General features: G+C 34.8%; 4 protein-coding genes across 7 annotated transcripts; 3 read left to right on the forward strand and 1 right to left on the reverse strand.

Moving 5' to 3' along the window:
* Window positions 1-1,765: 1,765 nt before the first annotated feature.
* On the forward strand, window positions 1,766-4,449 carry LOC108863502 (uncharacterized). Its single transcript, XM_018637949.2, has 4 exons — window positions 1,766-2,217; window positions 3,004-3,462; window positions 3,553-3,740; window positions 3,832-4,449. Exons 1-4 carry the CDS (start codon window positions 2,117-2,119, stop codon window positions 4,116-4,118), a joined length of 1,035 nt encoding a protein of 344 aa, XP_018493451.1. The 5' UTR covers window positions 1,766-2,116; the 3' UTR covers window positions 4,119-4,449.
* Window positions 4,450-7,030: 2,581 nt separating this feature from the next.
* On the forward strand, window positions 7,031-10,399 carry LOC130512626 (uncharacterized). 3 transcript variants are annotated; one of them, XM_057010798.1, is made up of 8 exons: window positions 7,031-7,413; window positions 7,559-7,714; window positions 7,841-7,916; window positions 8,215-9,486; window positions 9,571-9,639; window positions 9,799-9,888; window positions 9,990-10,037; window positions 10,198-10,399. In XM_057010798.1, exons 3-8 carry the CDS (start codon window positions 7,869-7,871, stop codon window positions 10,249-10,251), a joined length of 1,581 nt encoding a protein of 526 aa, XP_056866778.1. In that variant the 5' UTR covers window positions 7,031-7,413; window positions 7,559-7,714; window positions 7,841-7,868; the 3' UTR covers window positions 10,252-10,399. The 3 variants fall into 3 exon arrangements, with proteins under 3 accessions (XP_056866778.1, XP_056866780.1, XP_056866779.1); XM_057010800.1 differs by having other exon boundaries at window positions 9,574-9,639; XM_057010799.1 differs by having other exon boundaries at window positions 7,565-7,714.
* Window positions 10,400-13,004: 2,605 nt separating this feature from the next.
* Window positions 13,005-15,776, forward strand: LOC108862176 (protein IQ-DOMAIN 23). Its single transcript, XM_018636226.2, has 2 exons — window positions 13,005-13,487; window positions 14,804-15,776. The coding sequence occupies exons 1-2, from the start codon at window positions 13,119-13,121 to the stop codon at window positions 15,638-15,640; spliced, it is 1,206 nt and encodes a 401-aa protein (XP_018491728.1). The 5' UTR covers window positions 13,005-13,118; the 3' UTR covers window positions 15,641-15,776.
* Window positions 15,704-16,376, reverse strand: LOC130494287 (putative non-specific lipid-transfer protein 14). Of its 2 annotated transcripts, none has more exons than XM_056986194.1 (2): window positions 15,985-16,376; window positions 15,704-15,908 (listed from the first exon to the last, which is right to left on the reverse strand). In XM_056986194.1, the coding sequence occupies exons 1-2, from the start codon at window positions 16,341-16,343 to the stop codon at window positions 15,866-15,868; spliced, it is 402 nt and encodes a 133-aa protein (XP_056842174.1). In that variant the 5' UTR covers window positions 16,344-16,376; the 3' UTR covers window positions 15,704-15,865. The 2 variants fall into 2 exon arrangements, with proteins under 2 accessions (XP_056842174.1, XP_056842175.1); XM_056986195.1 differs by having other exon boundaries at window positions 15,704-15,915.
* Between the last annotated feature and the right edge of the window lie 6 nt (window positions 16,377-16,382).

Below are 16,382 nucleotides of genomic sequence, written 5' to 3' on the forward strand. Positions count from 1 at the left end.
TTATATGGTTGTGACTTGTAAATATATAAAAGCAAATTACAGCTTGCAGAAGCAAATGTCAATTGATACACATAGCTCACATTTGTTTGTTTGTGAAATGTGATAGACACATATACTACATATTATAATGATTATTCGACCGACCTTCTTTTATTTAGTGGAAAATTGATTAAAAACTGCAGATAAATTGACGCTTTATATTTTGCATCGTTTATATTAAAAGAGAGAAAAGCTTGAGTAAGTTTAAGAAGACTTCGTAGTTTTAAATAAAAAGATGGAAATTTAAACCTTTTAAGAAAACTAAAGTTCATTTTTAATGACATTACATTAAAATTAAATATTACTGTACTCAACTCCAAGTTTTAAGGTTCCAATTACTGGGGGCCCTTTGGAGTAAATTGGCATTTACGAAGAGTTAAAAAGAAATTCTTATAAACTCGTTGAGAAAAGATACGAGTTTAGGAAAGTGGAATCAAATCTTCCTCGTACTAATGAATAATTAATTACCAAGTGTAAGATAACATATCATGTTTGATCTTCTTTTACTACGTTTCAGAAAATGGTTTCTTTTCTTCTACCATAACAGTGATCTTGTGTGTCTGTCGTATCACCCGATGCTTAAGATATTTGATTACTCGCAACTTAAAATCTTTGGATCCCTGATTCGTTTGACTTTATATTCATTAGTACTAACTTTGTGATAACTAACGTAGATAATTAATCAACAAAAATGAGTATATTTCTTGCTCCCAAAATTTCGGGGACCGAATCTCTCATTCACACGCGCAACACTTGAACGTGAGCCTCTGAATCATCGTGCTGTCATGTATTCTCCCAACGCCACCTACTTATTTGATTTCTATATTTATTTGTTTTGTTTGTATAATTTTTAAATAGTGATGGGGAATAATGAATAGGTCATACCACTGATTTATTACTATGTTTATAAAAATAATCAAAATTCAACTGCGTTATCTCAAACTCTCTCCGTAATTCAATGATTTATGTTTTAGGATTTTTATCTTTTTATAAAAATTAATGATTTAGAATGCATTTACTTCTAGTTTTAAAACACAATTCAAATATAAAACTATGAGTAGTAGAACTTTTTTGGTAAAATTAAAAGTAATAAATAATATGATATTTTAATATGTATGAAATCTTAAAACATCAATTATTTATAGTACACCAAAAAACAATTATTTATATATAGGGAAAAATGTTTTACAAAAGAAATATATTACAAAAGTTTCTTCTGTTTTTGAAAGAGTAAAATTTCATGCGAGAATTTTTAGCATATATTAAAAATATTTTAAATTCAGTTTTATTGTATATTCATATACTAAATATTTTTCTCTAACTAAATACATTATAAATACACAGAATTTTTATTTAAAATTTTATATCAAAAAATAATGGCATTATTTTTGAAACAAAAACAAAACGACAATATGAAATGGAAATTATAAACTTTCATATTAATTTTTGTTCGGACAACTTTCATTTGGCTAGTTTTTTTTTTTTTTTTTTTTTGCTAAACAAACAAGAATAATTCATTTGGCTAGTTTCTCAAGAAGAAAAAGTAATGTTGGAAAGAAATATTAGTTGGATTATAGAAACATTTGAAAATTAGCGCGTTAAGAGTTTAAGAAAAAATATGTAATGTTTTAAAAAACATAAATATTAGTATATGAGTGAGGAAAAACAAAAAAAAAAGGAGTAGTATATTATTAAGACAAAAGGTGAAGTGGAGGTGTATCGACGTCTGTGATATGTCTCTTTTATTTACAGAGTTCCACGCGTCTCACTCTGTTTCGCCAAGCTCTTCTCCTCCCATCCTCCTTCACGCTCACGGGATATCTTCTCTCTCTCTCTCTCTCAAGCGAGATCTTCTTTCTTCTCTTTCTTTCGCTCGATGTATCCACCTGTCTCCGCTATTTGATGGACAAGAAGGAGAAGCTGCCACACCGCAACTTATTCTCAATTTCTCCGATCATCCCCACCGACTTATAACTCTTCCCTCTAGAAAATATCTCCCAAGGAGAACCCTCTCTCTTCCTTCTCTCTCTCTTCATCCTTCTTCTGTCTCTACTCTCTGTCTCTCTTCCTTTTTCGGATGGCGCGAAATCTGAGATGGGTTGTGTTTATTGTACTAGCGGTGTCGTGTCTTGTTTCAACACTGGAAGCGAGTGAAGGAGATGCTGATCCTCTTTACAAGTAAAGAACCTTTTTTGTTTTTAGTTTTATTCTTATTAGATTCAGTTTTCTAACTAAATGAATGTTCCTGTTTTTTTCCTCATATCCGAGTTCGTTTGACTTCCCTTTCTAGTTCACAAGTATGGAAACCCCAGTGCTAGTTTCTTTTGAATTACTGTTAAGACTCGACCGTTAAAGATCCAGTGATTGCTGGACTGACTTGTTACTGCTTTTGACTATTTTTGAAATATTGTGTTGTAATCAAATACTACTACTATCTCTGTTTTTGTGAAATTTGATCTCTTTTAGGAAGAAAAAAAAGGTTCAGATTTTTTTTTTACTTTGGTTAGTTATGGATGATTCTCAAAGGGTTTACTTTGGTTAGTTACTAGAACACTATGTGGTTTTGACTTTTCCCCAGATAATTTTTCCAACTCTTGTGGTTAGAGTTGAAACACGTTACAAAATCTCTGTGTGTGTTGAACAAAGCCTTGATTTTTATTACTGTAGGGTCATTGTTTTTGTTGGAAAGATTCATAAAAAAAAAAAGACTGCAAGTGGTGTTTTGATGAGTTCGGTCTTTCCTTCTTTTGCTTAGTGGAAACTTCTCTCTCTCTATGATGTTGTTTGTTTTGTCGGCCATGTAACAGCTTACTCTTGTCTTGAGCTTAAAAAAAGAGAGACAAGAACTTGTTACAGAGAGGCCTTGTTGTAATAAGGTCTTATAGTTTAGAAGTTTTTGGCTGTTGCTTCAGTCTAAAGAACAAAAAAAAGAAGGTTGTTAATATGCTTCTGATTGGTTTGCAGGTCATGTGTTGATCAATGTCAGAAAACTGGATGCGTGGGGGACAACTGCTTCCAGCACTGCAAATTCTCAGCCGATGGAAAAGCCATAGACGGTCCATGGTACATGCAAGAGCCACTTTACTTGCGTTGGAAACAATGGGACTGCCAGAGCGATTGCCAGTACGAATGCATGATGACGAGAGAAGAAGAGAGGAAACGTAACGGAGAGAAACCTACAAAGTACTTCGGTAAATGGCCACTCAAACATGTCTATGGAATCCAGGAACCCGTCTCCGTTGCTCTCTCTGCTCTTGACCTAGCCATACAGTTCCATGGATGGGTCTCCTACTTCATCCTCGTTTACTATAACTTGCCTCTCCAGCCTAACCGCAAACCTTACTACGAGTACAACGGTTTATTGCATATCTATGCTATGATCGTAATGAACTCACTCTTCTGGAGTGGTGTCTGTCACAGCAGGTAAAAAAATTCATCCATACTCCATGTTACATTCTCTAACTAACATTCTCACTCATGTTTTTTTTTTTTTGGCTTCAAACTGTTATATAGAGATGTTGCATTGACAGAGAGGCTAGATTACTCTTCAGCCACAACACTAGCTGGATTCTCGCTTATTCTAGCTATAATCAGGTCTTTTAGTATACATGATAAATCTGCAAAAGTCATGGTTACTGCACCTATTCTTGTAGTTGTAGCTACTCATATTCTCTACCTCAATTTCTACAACCTTGATGAAGGTATATGATCTTTTCCTAAATGTATTTTTCTTCTTTTTTTTTTAAAAGAAAATGCATATGATTTTCTATATATATGTATATGGCTTTACAGGACTTCACCGGAAAGTTATATCCGGAATAGGAGCGGTGGAGCTAGTGGTGTGGGGTGTATGGGCGGCTTTAACGTCGCATCCATCAAAGTGGAAGCTAAGAGCTTTCTTTGTCTCGAGCATACTCACAATGTGTCTTAGGATGCTCGATTTCCAACCGTACAAAGGCTATGTTGATGCTCATGCTCTCTGGCGAGCTGCAGGGATCCCTCTCTCTTATCTTTGGTGGAGTTTTGTCTGCGACGACGCCGTTTTCAGGACCACTGTTCTTCTCAAGAAGTCAAAGTGATGAAGAAACAAAAAATGATTCAAAGGCTCTCTTTTTTTTTTAATTATCTTTTTTTTTCCGGCGAGGTTCTCCGGTGTTCAGAAAGTTGTTTTTTTTAGGTTGTGTTTTCGCAGGAGAAGGCAAATGTTTTTGTCTTCTTCTGTGGTGGATCTTGTTAGCGTTTTGGTGTCATCTGTTGTTTTTTTCTTGTGTGTGTTTTTTTTGGGGTCTTTTTCTTTTTTCTCTCATGGCTTTGTCGGCCGGAGAGTTTTACCGTCGGGGAGGAATTGACCTTTGATGATCACCACTTTGTTTGCTTTTGTTCATTTTACGATGACGACTCTTAAAAATCCTTTTCAGTTTTTCTTAATGTAAAAGAAAATATGGAAAACCATAATATCATAAATTACGAAAGTATGAATTCATCTGATATACACGCTATCCACTGACTATCACACAACAAAATAACATAGTATTCAGTTACAGGAAGAAAAAAACATAGTATGTGGAAATGTTATGTGGTTTTTTACTCGTAAAAAAATATGAGTAAACCTGTATAACTCTCTGTTGGATAGATAAAATTTCATTTAGAAAACAACGTGTTTTTAAGGGCAAATATCGTCATATTATGAAAACTGGTACAGTTGTCCAAATCGTGTCCAAATAGCTCTCAAGCCCTCTTTGTCATTTACTTAAATACTGTATTTTTCATTAACTAGTTCTTAACAAAAAGATTATGTTAAATGAACCTTTCGTTTTTTTTTTTGCGTTGAAAACAATTAAACATAACAAATAATTACCAGGACATCTATCACCTAATCCATATACTGTAGAAAAAATAATTAGACATGGCAATCCAATTATTAAGAAGTAGATATCTGTGATTAAAACCCAAGGATTATAGTTTAGTATTCATTTAATAGATCTAGATCGGTAAATCTATAAATATTCATTGAGAATAAAGATTTTTAAATATTTTTAATATTTATTGCTAAATTTCATTAATTTTCCTTAGTTTGGTCTTAGATTTTGTATACCTTTAGCACAAAGTATTTATAAAAGTGGTATATACATCAAATATTTCAAATCATCTTGTTTAATACCTTTTGTATTCTTTAGCACAAAGTTTTCATTCATCTGGTTTTCAAAAAAAAAAAAAAAAACCTTTTCCGGTTTATTTTGACTTGGTTTATCTAAATCAAATACTCTAGTTTTGCCCATTGTAACTCCTTGTTACTATAAGTTTTCTCCACTCTTAAATATTTTAACCCAAAATATTTATTAATACGAACCCGAATGGGAAATCAAAGCTTGTTATTTCACAATTATAATACATACCATGTTTTTATTGGTAAACAATACATACCATGTTTCCTAGAGTTATATTCGCAAGCAAGTTTTATAAGTTCCAAACTTTATATATATTGCATAGTTTGTTAAAAAAACTATATCATACTGTCAAACACAAATTGCTAACATAGAAAAGGGCAAAATGGACTTTGATCTACCTTCTTACCACCAAAGCACTCATAAGAACATCACAGTTCTGGTTGTGGATGATGATCGTGTTTCTCTCTCTGTTATCTCCAATATGCTTAAAAGCCCGAGCTACATAGGTATAAACATTATTCTTACTCGTAAAATATGTTTTTTTTTTTTTTTGTAAACTACAATTTGGATTGCTCATTTTGCCACTACAACTGTGGTGTATATTCGATAAAAAATTTCACGTAATGATGATTCAAGTATATTTACTGTCTACCTATCACCTACTATCAGTTTAATCATCTAAGTTCTCTAGGGTAAAAGAAATGTTGTCCCCAAGATTAATGTTCTTGTGAACTCTATATCTATTTCGTGTTACAAAAAAAAAACTCTATATCTATTTCATTTTTCGAATCTTATCAAACATTGGGCTTTAGATTCATTTATATCTTAATTTTTGATGTAAAGTTCGAATTTATTTCTTATAAGTATAGTTCAATTTATTATTCTCATTGTTTGGAAACCATAGACAATTCGATTAGTGTCCTACCAACCCACAACTAAACCGGCCATAGCCCTCTTATAGGACAGAGCCGTGCTTAGAGTTTTCTAATGCCATATAATCCAAAAATATAGTTTCATGTTTAAACACTTTCTAATAAGTAAATCACATTTAAAAACTACAAATTCATTGTTTAAATTTAATAAACACATTGAATCCTATATATTATATGTTTAAATATTACAAAACACATATAAACTTATATAAAATGTGATATTTTAAATTGAAAAGTTATTTGTAAAACAAAAATATAGACACGTGTGTACATATTCAACATTTTAGTTATTTTATATCATATGTTTTTTTGTCTATATTTATTTATACCTACGTCTTTTTTTTTTTTTGACATCACCTCGGTCTTTTTATCAAAAAAGAAAAAATTTGTTTGATTTGTAGATAAGTCATTGGGGGAAATTACAGTAATGACAGCAAATGATTCGTCAGAAGCATTATCTACGCTTAGAGGTCAATGCAATAACATTGATGTTGTAATCACCGATTATCATATGCCTGGTTTTAATGGTGGACAATTAAAAAAGAGGATTAATGACGAATTTGGAAATTTGCCTGTCATTGGTAAGGATTTTTCTTACCACTTATTGATAGCCTAATCTTTATTTTATGTGTCAACAAGTTATTTCTAACTGATTTTTAAAATTATTGTTGTTCACACTTTTTAAATTAATTAATAACTAGTGGTTCTAATTCTATTTAGTTTGTTAATATAATCTAATCTATGATAAAAGGAGAAGTTACAATATTATCTTTAAATACGTATGATTTACATATATAACAAGATATCTTTTTTTTGGTAAAGAATATATATAACACGATTTGACAGCTAAGAAATGGTGTATTGATGGTAGAATAGGTAAACCAATGTATTCCTTAAAAGGATACATCATACATATCACGTATATAAAATCATTATGCAACAAAAAAAATTGTAAAAATATATTAGTTCCCTAAGAATCTCAGGTCAGTGTCGAAAAAGAAGAAGAAAATAACACTAAAACCAAACTAGTTCCTTTCCGATTTCTTTACAACATTGTGATTTATTTCCTTAACACATTTTATAGTTGCAATTGATGCTAACTAATTCTTTTTCTTCTCTTTTCCAATTTTTTATTGCAGTGATTTCAGCAGACATGAACAATGAAATTGAGCAAGAGACTTTATCTTCTGGAGCAATGTGTTTCATGAAAAAACCGGTTAAACCAAACGACCTCGACACCATATGCAAACATGCTTTAAAGTACAAGATAAACGGTAATTTTTTATTAACATGATGTGAACGATAATGATAGTCCTATTGTTCTCTTTGTTTGGTCTTTACACAATTTGATTATAGTTATCTTTTATTATTATTGTAAATATATTATATAAATGATATCTTAATGGTATATGTAAAAAGAAACAGGTGGTTCAAAAGAAATTCAGAAAACAAATTCAACCAGCAATCCAGATGATGGAAGTTCTGGATCAAAGGCCAAAAGAAAGTCTAAGATCACATGGATGAGTTCTCTTGAGAATCAGTTTTCCAAAGCCATTGAACACATTGGTGTTCATAGTAAGTACTCACATTTTTATCTGCTATTTTCACATGTTAAATTTTCTTTTTCTCATTCGAAGTATTTGGAATTAGATATATGCTAATGTTCTAGTTTTTTTCTTCGTGTTTTATATAATTTTGAAGAGGTTACGCCTACAAAGATTTAAAGTACATGAACCTGAACCACTTAACAAGAACACATGTAGCCAGCAAATTACAGGTTCGATCTTCTATCAACATTGCTTCAGTGACCATATGCCATTTAATCATTTTCCAAAGCACATGATATTAGTATGCTATTGTTCATCAAGTTCTTACATCATGAAAACAGGCAAATAGCTAACCATCTTTGTTCGGTGTTCTTAGATGATTTTACACATCGGGTTAACTTTGTTGATACATCTTTCTCTAAAGTAGCTTATACATGTGTATCTTATTCATTGTTTCAACTCATCATACATATAATTTCATAAAACATCTGATATAACTAAAATGTTGAAACTGTTGTCACTACACAGAAGTACAGAAAGTTTTGGAAAAAAGTTAAGGATGAGAGCGCAGAAAAGGCAAGAAAAGCTATGATCTCCAACACTCGATCATCATGCTACATCAACCCACAACGCTCTTACAACTACAAGACAAGCCTAAGCAACAAGAATCTTTGCAATCACCAACGTGGCTATGGTCTTGGTCAATATAACCACACGATGAACAACAATGCTGGTTTTCATGGCTCTGTCAACTTCATGAACCGTAGACCCACCAACAATTCTCAAACAGTATCCAACTTTTTGCCTAGGAGAGGCAGCCTTGGGGTTTTGAATGGAATAAAAGAGGAAATGGGAAGCATGTCTGGAACATCTCAAGAGTCCCAAGCTCATAAGTTTGGACAATATGGTACAACAAGCGGTGTTTTGGGTATGAACTCTAATCTTAGTACTGGAACAATGGGTAGTAATTACGCTGGGATCAGAATAGGTGAGAAGGGAGATGTATTTGGACCTGATGGACTAAGAGTTTATGTCAAAGAGAATGCGTCTCTTGGTGGAATGAGAGTTACTGGTAATGATAATGGTTCTCTTGGTGGGATAAGACTTCATGCTACTAGTAATGGTTCTTTTGGTGGAGCAAGAGTTCAAGGTAATAGTAATTATGGCAAAGTCCATGGTACTAGTAATGTCTCTTTAGGTGGAACAAGAGTTCAAGGTAATGATATTGGCTTTCTTAATGAAATAAGAGTCCATGGTACTAGTAGTGGATCTCTAGGTGGAACAAGAGTTCAAGGTAATGATAATGGTTTTCTTGATGAAATACGAGTCCATGGTAATCGTAATGGTTCTTTTGGTGAGATAAGAGTTCACGGTAATGACTCTTTTGGTGGACTAAGAGTTAATAGTACCGATAATGGTAATGGCTCTCTTGATAGAGTTATAGTTCATGGTAATAGCAATGTTAATGGCTCCCTTGGTGGAATCAATGTTCATGGTACTGGTAATGGTTCTCTTGGTGGGATACAAGTTCATGGTAATGCATCTCTTGGTGAAAATTTGAGTGGCATGAACTGGAACTTCAACAACAACAACATGATGAGTAACCATGGAAGTTCAACTGGAAGGTTTCCTTCTGCATTGTCATCGTTCTTTGACAATAAGGATCAGTCACATAACTACTTGAAAGCTCAAACCAGTGGTGTGGTTCCTGTTCTAGAGAATCCAATAATATCTAATAATTATCATGGCATCAACGAGTTTTATCCGGATACAATTAACTCGGAGTTTGATCATAATCAGGTAGATTAATTAAAAAATACTTATTCTTTTTACATATGTGAAGGTAATGTTTTGATTCATATATACGTGCATGATTTTGACCAGCAGCAAGGTAAAGCGACTGGTGAAAATCCTGAGGTGCCTACCGCTTATCCTCTTGAAAACCTAAGTAACGTAAGTCATGTTTATTTTACTTTTCTTTACTAGCTGATTAGTTAATAATTGTATACGGATATATGTGTGTGTGTGTGTGTGTACACGTCTGTACGTGATAGATTGAAAGTTTCTTAACCATATATATACAATTATACATTATGTATGATTTGTTTGAAGGGTAACTATAATGAAGAAACATTGAACACTGTTGCTCCTAATTCGGAAATGTATTTTCCTACTGATCAGAATATGATCATTACAAATCAGGTAAACTCTAGTTTCTATCACTTATAGATCCGTTTATGCACCTTCGATTAATGTAAAATGACACGGAAAGTAATTGATATTTGAACATGGATTGCATATAGGAATATGGTGTTGAAGATTTGATGGAACTCCCATTGTCATTCGATCAGGTAAGATGGTTTTTCATATATTTTGTTTGAAACCTAACTACCTTGATACTTACGTACGTTAATAAAGTACATCCTTTTTTGTTGTCACACATTAATAAAGTACATCCAAATTCCTATATAAAATTTGTATTCACTGTTTTGTGTTTGTATTGTTTTATAGGATTGTGACGATGAAAACTCCCTGAAGTTTTTACTCGAGGATGACATGAACTAAAAAAAAAAGTTCTCCCAAATTTGTTTAGTTAAACATTTACATTAATCAGTGTATTATTTCATATGTTTGGTATATTGTTGTTTAAGATGATATTAGATTTTGGATGTTGTTTCATCGTATTCAAACTCGGAGGCCTTTTTTCGTTTAATTGGTTATGGTGCAGAACCATATAACATTTGATTTCTACCAAAATTTTGTTTTTATGAAGCTAGAGTTAATTAGTTCTTAATAACTCTTAGATTCTTCTTTCAAGCAACATACATTATGCAGTTTAAATCCTGAGTACTGATACATCTTTACAGCATCATATATGGTAGCAAACTGCTAGACTTGCTATTAAGCAGATTAACAAAGTATTAGAGAAACAATGTACACTGTTAGGAAGATGCCATTGTTGAAAGCGAGAAGATATCTTGAAGATGTTAAAGCTAACAAGCAAGCTAACCGAAGAGCTGCAACAATCGGCAAAGTTCCAAATTTAGCCAAAAAAAAAACATTGGTATTAATTATTACAACAAAAAAGTGGGAAACGTGTTCCGCCGGCTTTTGAATTTGCCAACGTATCAGAGTTTGCAATTTTTTCATGCTCTAGTTCTCTTGCTGTCCCTTGCTTACTGGTTGTGGTTATACAGTGGGATGCACGTATGATATCAAGTAATGTAGCTTACAGTATATAGTTCTCTTGTTATTTTTCCATTTTGCTATTTTCAGGATGAATATGGCAGTGTGATCTTTGTGGTTCTAAACCGGGAAGAGGATTTAGCAGTTTTTTTTTCTTGTGAATTATGCAGAAGCAAATTTTGATGTCTTGCCGAGGCTTAACGAAATTAAATATGCAAGTGGTATCCTTGACGAGCTTCTTTATCTGAGTGTGCCGTCTGAACGAACGCAGGTTTCCTTGTGGAGTTATGGTGTTAGAATACGTGAAAGCAGTCCTGGAGAGTGTGTACGAACACATCAACGTTGTTCCTGAAGGCCACCTTCGGATTATATTCTCCCAAGTAGTTTAACATATCCGTTTGCTTTTCACCAGATTCTCTCATGGGAGTTCTGTACTCGTCGACATGAAGAGCTACTTCCTCGCCGCCTTGTAGCCCCCACAAGTAATAATATTTGTTTTTCTTGTGGCAGTCTTTGAAACACTATTTGGAATGCCTTTTTCTGAGGTTTTGTACTATATTGTCTCCTTGGTTTGCGGTAGGTGAACCGATTGCTTCAGGTTGCTGAGAACTGCCAGAGCACGATCAGTGGAGGCTCCGGTCAACAACAAAAGTCACTTTCTGGTCAGAACATGAATTGCAACGTCAGCATGGGAGGAAACCGAACAGATTATGGACTCGTAATGGAAACACCAAACACCACCAATAGATTCAGAGGCATTAAAGGGTTAGACCAGAGCCAAAACCAGGAAGTCATGGTCTCTAACACATCTATCAATTTTGAGAATAAAGGGGGGTTTTAGCAGTGAGGTTGATGAAAGCATGAGATTATCCTTGGAAGGAATGAGGTCTTTTGGGAGATGATGATAGTTGGTCGTTCCTAATGTTTGTCTTTTTGTATAGACTGAGTACTAAAGAGTAGAGCTGTCTTAACTTCTCCATTGTGATGTGGTTGTTTTTGTTTAGATTAAGTTTTTGATTTTGTGAAGAGGTTTTCTGGAAAAGAAGACTGCTCTTCATCAAGAAGTCATCCCAATCAATCAATATTTTAGTTTTTAGAAAAGAGTTTATTTTTTTGGGCCTTGGTGGGAGATGCAAACACCTCGACACAACAATTGAGAAGACGTAAAGAAAAGAAAGATATACAAGGCAAGCTATAACTAAATCCCTAGATTCAGCACAATATACTGTTTTGGAGCATTACCTAGTGTGATAGCATGGAGATAATTATGTGTGTTTAAATGCTAGAAAGTCTATAAATTGCACCTGATCTAGTGCTGATTGCTGAATACGACCTCAACGATTGCATTTATTATGATACCCTATAGTAGAATATCGTTATCAGAGGCTCAGAGCTATTAATTTGGATTATTCCATGCTATTTTCCTTTTTTTATAGACTCTACTTCTATACTGCATCCTAGTGACCAAGGATGATGACTTAACAAATTAAATAGACGAATAAAACACAAAGCTGAGCTAATTTGGTGATTAATCTCTCCTTTTATTCATTAAGGGTAAACTTGGAGATAATTGAAGTCCAAGAGTTTGAGAATCTGCCACCCCCAATCACAAGTTATTAACATCGTCTGTTACAATAATATGGCCTGGCTAAAAACAAAACACCGATCATCCACACATATTTTGTTTAGAAGTTTAAAATATACTTCAAGTTTTGCAGCCACCATTGGAGAAAAAGAGAAAGACAAAAGTACTGAAGCTGGCAGAGTGCAGTGAATGATGGACAGAAAAGGAATGACACGTCCTTCCCAATTATTCTCAATTTTTAATTCAAATATCTACATATTTTCACATTCGAAAATGAACATTAATTAATATAAAATATATGACGTCTTAAGTATTTAATGGTCTGAACCGAATCAAAAAAGAGTCACAGACCAAAGATCTGGTACGGTTTAGTCAGTACGCCCATTATTGACTTTAACAACTCATCCTTCTTTACTTAACTAAAGTCAAGCAAAAAAAAAAGGTAAAGAAAAGCCTTTTGGAAAACGCGTGTAAGAAAAGCGATACAATCTGGCGCGTGGGAAGATTCTCGGCAATCTGGTATATAATAAGACAGGCCGTTATGTAATAAAAACTCAGTTTCTCCATACCTAAGTGTTATCTACTCTGTAAGTAAGTGTGTAGTAGTTTAAACGAGAATAATCTCCGACAAAACTCGCTCTAAAATCTCCGGCGATGAAAGATGGGCTTTTTCGGGAGACTTTTCGGGAGTAAGAAGCAGGACTCGTCGACCAACAGACGGAGGTGGAGCTTCGCCACCAGATCTTCCAAACCGGCGGCTTCTTCAAGCTCAAGCAAGAGACGCTCGTATCCGTCGGCGGAAGCTTCGTCGGTGAATGAGGAGGAAAACGGCGACAAACATGCGATAGCCGTAGCAGCTGCGACCGCCGCGGTGGCGGAAGCTGCTCTAGCTGCTGCTCATGCTGCGGCGGAGGTTGTGAGACTCACGAGCGGAACCGGCGGGAGAAACGGCGGAGGGAGTAGTAACCGTCGGTGGGCTCAGGAGTATTTAGCGGCGGTGAAGATTCAATCTGCTTTCCGTGGTTATCTGGTTAGTTAAATTTCTCACCGTAGAAAGTTTGAAACTTTTTAAAAACTTAAAATTCAAAATAGATTTATGTTTTTTCTTTCCTGGGGATGGTCCCAACGAAAGAAGAAGAAGACAAACAAATTTTGAAATGAAGAAGATTCTTGGAAACTTTACACTTGCCGACAATATTATTCGTGGTTGTGGATAGTTATAATTTATATGGTCAGTTTCTTCCCAAAAACACATGTTACATGTTCATCATTTCTTTATGAAAAATCTACCAGCTTTTTTTCAGAATTTTGAAAGTTCAATTCTTGCACTAGTGTTGTTGGTGTGATGAATCACTGTTTTGGTTCTTTTTACAGTTTTTATGTAAATAAACACACGGATTAGCGTTACTACTATATCACACATGGTTTTGTTTGCTTTAGGAGCAACTTTAATTATTTTTTTTCAGAAACTTTATTCTTTTAACTGTGTTTTTTTCTCAAAGTTGCATACTTTATCTTCCCTTTTTACTTGTAAAGATTTTGGTTTTTTAAACCATGTTTGTAATCCTTTTTCAAGTTCGTATCGGTGGATTTCTTTATCAAATAAAAAGGTTCAGATTTTTTCAAAAAAAAAAAAAAAAAAAGGTTCAGAACACGGAATTTGGAGATGCTCTAATTCGAGTTTTCCAAGATCTAATGTTCTCGAATCTCGACCAATGTGAAAATAAGAACTCATGTGTGCGTGTGTGTGTACACCTTGACCTTGAGACATACTTTGCAAAATGGTGGGCTCTGTAATTACTATATCTAGTTTTTGGTACAAGTGGAAGTGGTTGGAAAACTAAAAGCAAAATAGAATAATTCCAGTAATCCCTTTCAGTACTTATTTTTTCTCATTTGGTTTTTATTATAATTAGTTGGCAAAACCATGATTATGTCTTCAACAGATGATTAAACTCGCTTCGTATTGTTTTGTTATTTATTTCACTTTCAAGCAAACTCAAGTTTTGATTATTAGTGGAGCCAATTAGTATGGTGTCAATTATCATTTTAACAGAAGTTAGAGGGCTTTTATGTCGGTCAAAAGCAATTTATTAAAAATATAAAATATCCACAGTTTATATTATACTAGTAAACTACTACAGTATGGTGCAAATTGTAAAACAATAAGCGCAATTTTTTTTCGTTTAGAATCGACTACACTAAACACATTCATTTGGCTTAAGGTTGTGATTTATTCAAAAAGACATACATGAAATGCAACACACAGAACCAAAACCTATGTCTTGTTCATTTTACTGTCGGAGTTGAAGTATTTTTTTTTTGGTTAATGTGGAAAATGTTTAGGCGAGGAGAGCACTAAGAGCACTAAAGGCACTAGTGAAGCTTCAAGCATTAGTGAGAGGACACATAGTGAGAAAGCAAACTGCAGATATGTTTCGAAGGATGCAGACTCTGGTCCGTCTCCAAGCACAAGCTCGTACACGAGCCTCACGTTCCTCTCACTCCTCTGCTTCATTCCACTCCTCAACCGCTCTACTCTTCCCTTCTTCCACTCCTTCTCCTCGTTCCCTCCACACCCGCTCCCTTTCAAACGCCGAAGCCATCCCTATGGACCACCACCGCGGCAGCTCCAAACGCGTGGATTGGCAAACCGAGGAAGACGTGGACAAGATCCTAGAAGTCGACACTTGGAAGCCACGTCTACATCATCATCCTAAGCCGCTACGTTCGGAGAGAAACAACGAGTCTCCGAGGAAAAGACAGCAGTCTCTATTGGCTCCGAGAAGTACAGAGAATAGTCCTCAAGTTGGGTCTAGTGGCTCGAGGAGAAGAACCCCGTTTACGCCCACGACGACAAGAAGCGAGTATTCTTGGGGGTGTAGTAACTATTACTACTCGGGTTATCACCCGAACTACATGGCTAACACGGAGTCTTACAAAGCTAAAGTCCGGTCACAAAGCGCGCCGAAGCAGAGACTTGAGGTCTCTAACGAGACCAGTGGATACAAGAAGTCTGTTCAGGGACAGTATTATTACTACACGGCGGTTGCGGAGGAGAGTTTGGACGTTGGAAGCCCTGGTTACTACGGAGGAGAAGGAGGAGGAGGAGGAGGAGGTTCTGAACGATTGAATCGGAACCAGAGCGAGAAGACAAGGATGCGTTCTTCGTTTCTTGTTTAGATTTTTATGGTTTTTTAATGTGTAAATCTCAATGTTTTTTTTAACAAGTTTCGATTGCTTGCATAAGAAGGAACACAACTCTGTTCTTTTTATCTTTCTTGATTAAATGTTCAATCAAAACAAAACTCTAAACTAATCGATGTTACTGTTTTTAAACAAGACAAGAACTATGAGTTTAATTTAATACATATTTGTTTAGATTAAAGACACTCATAAACAATCTGTTCAGTTTGATCCACAACCAAAGTCTTGTCCCTTGCCTTCTTCACTGAATGCTAAAAATAGAAAATAACTTATTTCATAGAGAAAATAACTTATTAAATGATGGAAGTAACATAACTTACAAGTTGCAGTCGGTGTTAGGGTCGATGGTGAAGCCCAAAACGATGCCGCAGAAGCCAGACAAGGTAGAGATGGCGGTGGCGTTTGAGTTATAGACACTGATGAGATCAATGAAGCAGTTACAGAGCCAGCGTCTCTTGTCAGAAGAATCAGAGTAAGTTCCGAGGACTGTCATCGCGTCGCAGCAGCTTGAACCGGGTACAGGATCCGGGTAGCCGTAATTCACAAACTCAGTGCAGGAGGATATCAGCGTTCCGACGGCTACACAGTCCGCCGCGTTTTCAACGGTGGCTGAACATATAGCTGATGAGAGTGATAAGAAGAGAGACACCAACACTACTGGAGAGAATAATCTCGTCATGTAATTTAGCTAGGGCGTTTTTTAAGCTTGTTAAACAAG

This window comes from Raphanus sativus, chromosome 5 (assembly GCF_000801105.2).
Source record: "Raphanus sativus cultivar WK10039 chromosome 5, ASM80110v3, whole genome shotgun sequence".
NCBI lineage: Eukaryota > Viridiplantae > Streptophyta > Magnoliopsida > Brassicales > Brassicaceae > Raphanus > Raphanus sativus.

Excerpts from the sequence above, each read along its gene's own strand:
- LOC130494287 (XM_056986194.1), bottom strand. The coding sequence starts at position 16,343 with ATGACGAGATTATTCTCTCCAGTAGTGTTGGTGTCTCTCTTCTTATCA. Across the intron at positions 15,909-15,984 it reads CCTAACACCGACTGCAACTT|TGAAGAAGGCAAGGGACAAG; the intron begins GTAAGTTATGTT and ends TTTAGCATTCAG.
- LOC108862176 (XM_018636226.2), top strand. The coding sequence starts at position 13,119 with ATGGGCTTTTTCGGGAGACTTTTCGGGAGTAAGAAGCAGGACTCGTCG. Across the intron at positions 13,488-14,803 it reads CTGCTTTCCGTGGTTATCTG|GCGAGGAGAGCACTAAGAGC; the intron begins GTTAGTTAAATT and ends GAAAATGTTTAG.
- LOC108863502 (XM_018637949.2), top strand. The coding sequence starts at position 2,117 with ATGGCGCGAAATCTGAGATGGGTTGTGTTTATTGTACTAGCGGTGTCG. Across the intron at positions 2,218-3,003 it reads GATGCTGATCCTCTTTACAA|GTCATGTGTTGATCAATGTC; the intron begins GTAAAGAACCTT and ends ATTGGTTTGCAG. Across the intron at positions 3,463-3,552 it reads AGTGGTGTCTGTCACAGCAG|AGATGTTGCATTGACAGAGA; the intron begins GTAAAAAAATTC and ends ACTGTTATATAG.
- LOC130512626 (XM_057010798.1), top strand. The coding sequence starts at position 7,869 with ATGAACCTGAACCACTTAACAAGAACACATGTAGCCAGCAAATTACAG. Across the intron at positions 9,487-9,570 it reads CGGAGTTTGATCATAATCAG|CAGCAAGGTAAAGCGACTGG; the intron begins GTAGATTAATTA and ends GATTTTGACCAG. Across the intron at positions 10,038-10,197 it reads TCCCATTGTCATTCGATCAG|GATTGTGACGATGAAAACTC; the intron begins GTAAGATGGTTT and ends ATTGTTTTATAG.